Source organism: Triticum aestivum, chromosome 6B (assembly GCF_018294505.1).
Source record: "Triticum aestivum cultivar Chinese Spring chromosome 6B, IWGSC CS RefSeq v2.1, whole genome shotgun sequence".
Taxonomy (NCBI): Eukaryota; Viridiplantae; Streptophyta; class Magnoliopsida; order Poales; family Poaceae; genus Triticum; species Triticum aestivum.
In genome coordinates this window covers 360,430,197-360,433,931 of record NC_057810.1, presented here as the reverse complement: position 1 = coordinate 360,433,931, position 3,735 = coordinate 360,430,197, and the positions used below count along the sequence as shown (strand labels likewise).

Here is a 3,735-nt window from a genome sequence, read left to right as displayed (position 1 = left end):
GGCCTCACATCCGTGAGGAGTCACCGCTCCGTCGACCACAAGGGCTGCCAGCTCCACATCGACGACCTTTGGCGGGAGTGGCTCTCCAAGGACACGGAGGCCGATGACGACGACGCGCCCGAAGAAACACAACGAGGGTACCAATGAGGTAAACGTCCGCCTCGGTCGTGTCGACCGCCAACGATCACAAGGCCGGACCGTCTGGCATGAAGATCGTCGACCTCACCTCCGACAGGGTTTCTGGTGGTATTTTGCTATTCCCTTCATCTAGGTGAGTAAGTTATCTTAGGCTGTGCACCTTGACCAAGGAGGAGAGAAAAACGAGAGACATTAATGTCTATTTGCTAATTAATAGTAGTGCATGCAATGAACTAACCACTGTATGTCGTGTTTGATAGTCTCAAGTTATTAAAAGTATGCACACTTTCATCTCTTATTGGTTGATATGTCAGGAAACAAGAAACGAGGTAGAAGTTAATGCACCGCGCCTAAGGCTGGTCACAATGGGCAAGAACATAAGCTAGTAACTTCACACTTCCCTAGACTATGTTACTACCTCCATAGTGGGTAGGAACATCTATGTAGTGTCATGCAACGATGTATTTATTAGGTTATAGACTCATTGTTTCTTGGAGTGTGTGATGTTCCGGTAACTTAGCTAGTTACCACAAGCACCTCTCTCTTCATTAAATATGTGCCACATAAGCAAAGTTGTATTGGAGTGTGTGATGTTACTCCTAAGTTCCTCCCCATTGTGACCAGCCTTAGGCTGGGGAGGAACTTAGGAGTAACATCACACACTCCAATACAACTTTGCTTATGTGGCACGTATTTAATGAAGAGAGAGGTGCTTGTGATAACTAGCTAAGTTACCGGGACATCACACACTCCAAGAAACAATGAGTCTATAACCTAATAAATACATCTTTGCATGACACTACATAGATGTTTCTACCCACTATGGAGGTAGTAACATAGTCTAGGGAAGTGTGTAAGTTACTAGCTTATGTTCTTGCCCATTGTGACCAGCCTAAGTGTTTTGGGATTATTTGGTTTTCGTAAAATGCCTAGGGAGTACGTAAAATCCAAGTCCGTCCACCCGTCCCGACCGGCTGTCCACAACACGTAAGACACGCCCACGGAGATTTGATGATTCGCGATGGAGATGCCCAAAGAAACTTTTGCATGAAGAAATTTGGTGCTCCACGTTGGAGATGACTAAGAGGGCTTTCAAAAATTTGTGTGCTACTTGTATGAATTTCGTTGTAGCAAAGGACAGCCGGTCGACTCGCCAAGGCCTGTGCCCGCTTGTTTAAATATTACTCCAATTTATACCAATATTCAAAACGCACAGATCTAAGATTCCACAGGCGGCTAATCTCTTAATTGCGATGTATAGCACTAATGGCACATTGCTGAAATCCCAGAACAACCAGCATGCTAAACATCAAAACTATATTGACCTAATATCACAACATGATCACCTGCAGAAACAACATCAGAAGGAATGAAAATGAAAACAAATCACAGCAGACATAACGCATGGCAAAGCGCTCCATTAAGCACAAGTAAAAAAGAACCACCGAAGCAGATAAGGATACTCTTGATCTTCTCATAATATTTTACGGTCACTTCAACTGACATAGGAAGTCAACTAACAGGGTTCAAATTTCAGCAACAAGCTAGGCAAAACACATCCAAAACTCAGGAACTTGTAGCAACTTAGAAGGTCATCTCATGGGGCTTGTCACCGTCCCTGAGAGAGAACCGGGCACCAAGGTAGTTCTTAAGGTCAGGGACAGCCTCGATAGCCTTGATCAGCTCAGCATCGATGGCCTTCTGGTCATCCTTTTTGAAGGATGGCAGATTCTTGGTGGTCTGCAGGTTAACAGACAAGAGACAGAACTAAGTTGCGGAGCAAAGAATGACATAAACATGAGCTGATCGTCCAGTGGTTCAGGGACGTACCTCCTTCTCAGTCTCGAACAGCTCCCCTTCAGTCTTCTTTGCCCTGGTCTTCTTGTCCCTGGCGAAGTACTTGTCATCGAACTTCTCCACCTTAACACCAGAGATGTCAACCTTTGTGGATGTGGCAATCACATAAGCCTGGTTCACCCGGCGAACTGGCACGCCATTGATCTTGAAAGGTCCTGAAGAGAAACAGAAGCGTTAAAATATGCATACTAACTTATAAGACCATGAAGTAAGCAATTAGCGCAACAGCATATTTGGTTGCGATTAGAGGCATTAGAAATGCTAAATTCCCAGGTTTCGGAAATTAACTGGTGTAGCCAAACATGCAAGAAGGGAATTCTCTTAGACTATCAATTCAATGTTGAATAGAGAACCAGATGTCTGCCTTGAACTCATTTTAAAACTTTGTTGTTCAAAACATCCAGTGGGAACAAATAACAATGACACCAACAGATGCTAACAGATACAAACATTTCACTAAAAAAAACTCGATGGATTTTAGTGTAGTCCCCAAGTCAAAATTCTACGCATTTACAACACACCCAAATGCACCGCCAGTGTTTAGAAAAAAAATACTCTTGCTAAACAGCAAAACCCAAATGGTAGTTATAGTCCAAGTCTGATTTACGCAACGAAGAGGCTGGAACTAGACAACCAAACGAGCGAGAACCTACAGCTTAATGCTTCCACCATGCATCAATCCATGAATGAATAGCTACTTCGAGTAAGCAACCTATAACTAAATTCACAAACCAACAATGTGAAGACCTAAGCTACTGCGTTATGAGGACTGGGCGCAACTCAGTATCATAGCGCAGGAGCCAACGAGATTTACCCGAGATGAGGAGCAGGCCAGACTTGAGCTGCTTCAGGAACACCACGCGCTTCCCCATGTACCTCCCAGCGAGCAGGATCAGCACCGTGCCGGGTGTGATGGTCGACCTGCAACAACCAAATCGATCTCAACCTAAACTCCCGCAGAGGACAGAGAGAGGGAGAAGGGGCAGTGGGACGGACCTGAGCTTGGTGGGCTTAGGCTTGCGGGTGCTAACGGTGCGGGGCTTGACGTCGTCGGCGGGGTAGAACTTGGGCTCGGCGACGGCGGCTGGCTTCTCGGCCTTGGGGAAGGCTCCGCCGTGCTTGGCCTTGATGGCCCACAGCCCGCGGCGGTGGTAGGTGTGCGACCGCGACGCGCGCTTGATGCCCAGCGCCATCTTGGAGGTCGGCGCCATTGGGATCCCTTGGGTCGAGGCGTGCGGGCGCTTCGGCTGAAGAAGGGAGGAGGCGGCGGCAGAGAAGAATGGACGATGGGGTTTGGTCGCATGCTTATATGTGTGCAGCGGCGTGGAGGTGGATGGAAACCCTAAGTTTCTGGGCCAGGCCGTGAAGGATGTTTGATGCTGGGCTGAGTGCCCGTGTGGAATTGTACGTGTTTAGGGCCCATTTTTGTACAACGGTACCACGTCACTTGCCCTAAGTTCGATTGTTCTCTTCTAAATATAAAAAAAGTTCGATTGTTCTAATATAAAAAACGTACCGAAAACATTAATTCAAACTTCGATGATTCAAGGGAGACATTAGTTCAGTTTCATGGTAGTCGCTAATGTTTCATTCTCCAATATATTATATTGATTTGCTCCGTTATCTTTTGATAGTGGAACCTGATTCGGTTCTTTGAATCGTATGGAAAAAAATATATTAAATTAATAAAAAAAGTCTTCTGAGAAAGGTGGGTGACGACAAAACCCTAGCCGCCACCTG

The 3,735-nt window shown here is 46.1% G+C and overlaps 1 protein-coding gene across 1 annotated transcript; it reads right to left on the bottom strand.

Annotated features, from left to right (window-relative positions):
• Window positions 1-1,592: 1,592 nt before the first annotated feature.
• LOC123137160 (60S ribosomal protein L6) lies at window positions 1,593-3,296 on the bottom strand. Its single transcript, XM_044556772.1, has 4 exons — window positions 2,992-3,296; window positions 2,810-2,916; window positions 1,969-2,150; window positions 1,593-1,878 (listed from the first exon to the last, which is right to left on the bottom strand). Exons 1-4 carry the CDS (start codon window positions 3,204-3,206, stop codon window positions 1,723-1,725), a joined length of 660 nt encoding a protein of 219 aa, XP_044412707.1. The 5' UTR covers window positions 3,207-3,296; the 3' UTR covers window positions 1,593-1,722.
• Window positions 3,297-3,735: the final 439 nt, after the last annotated feature.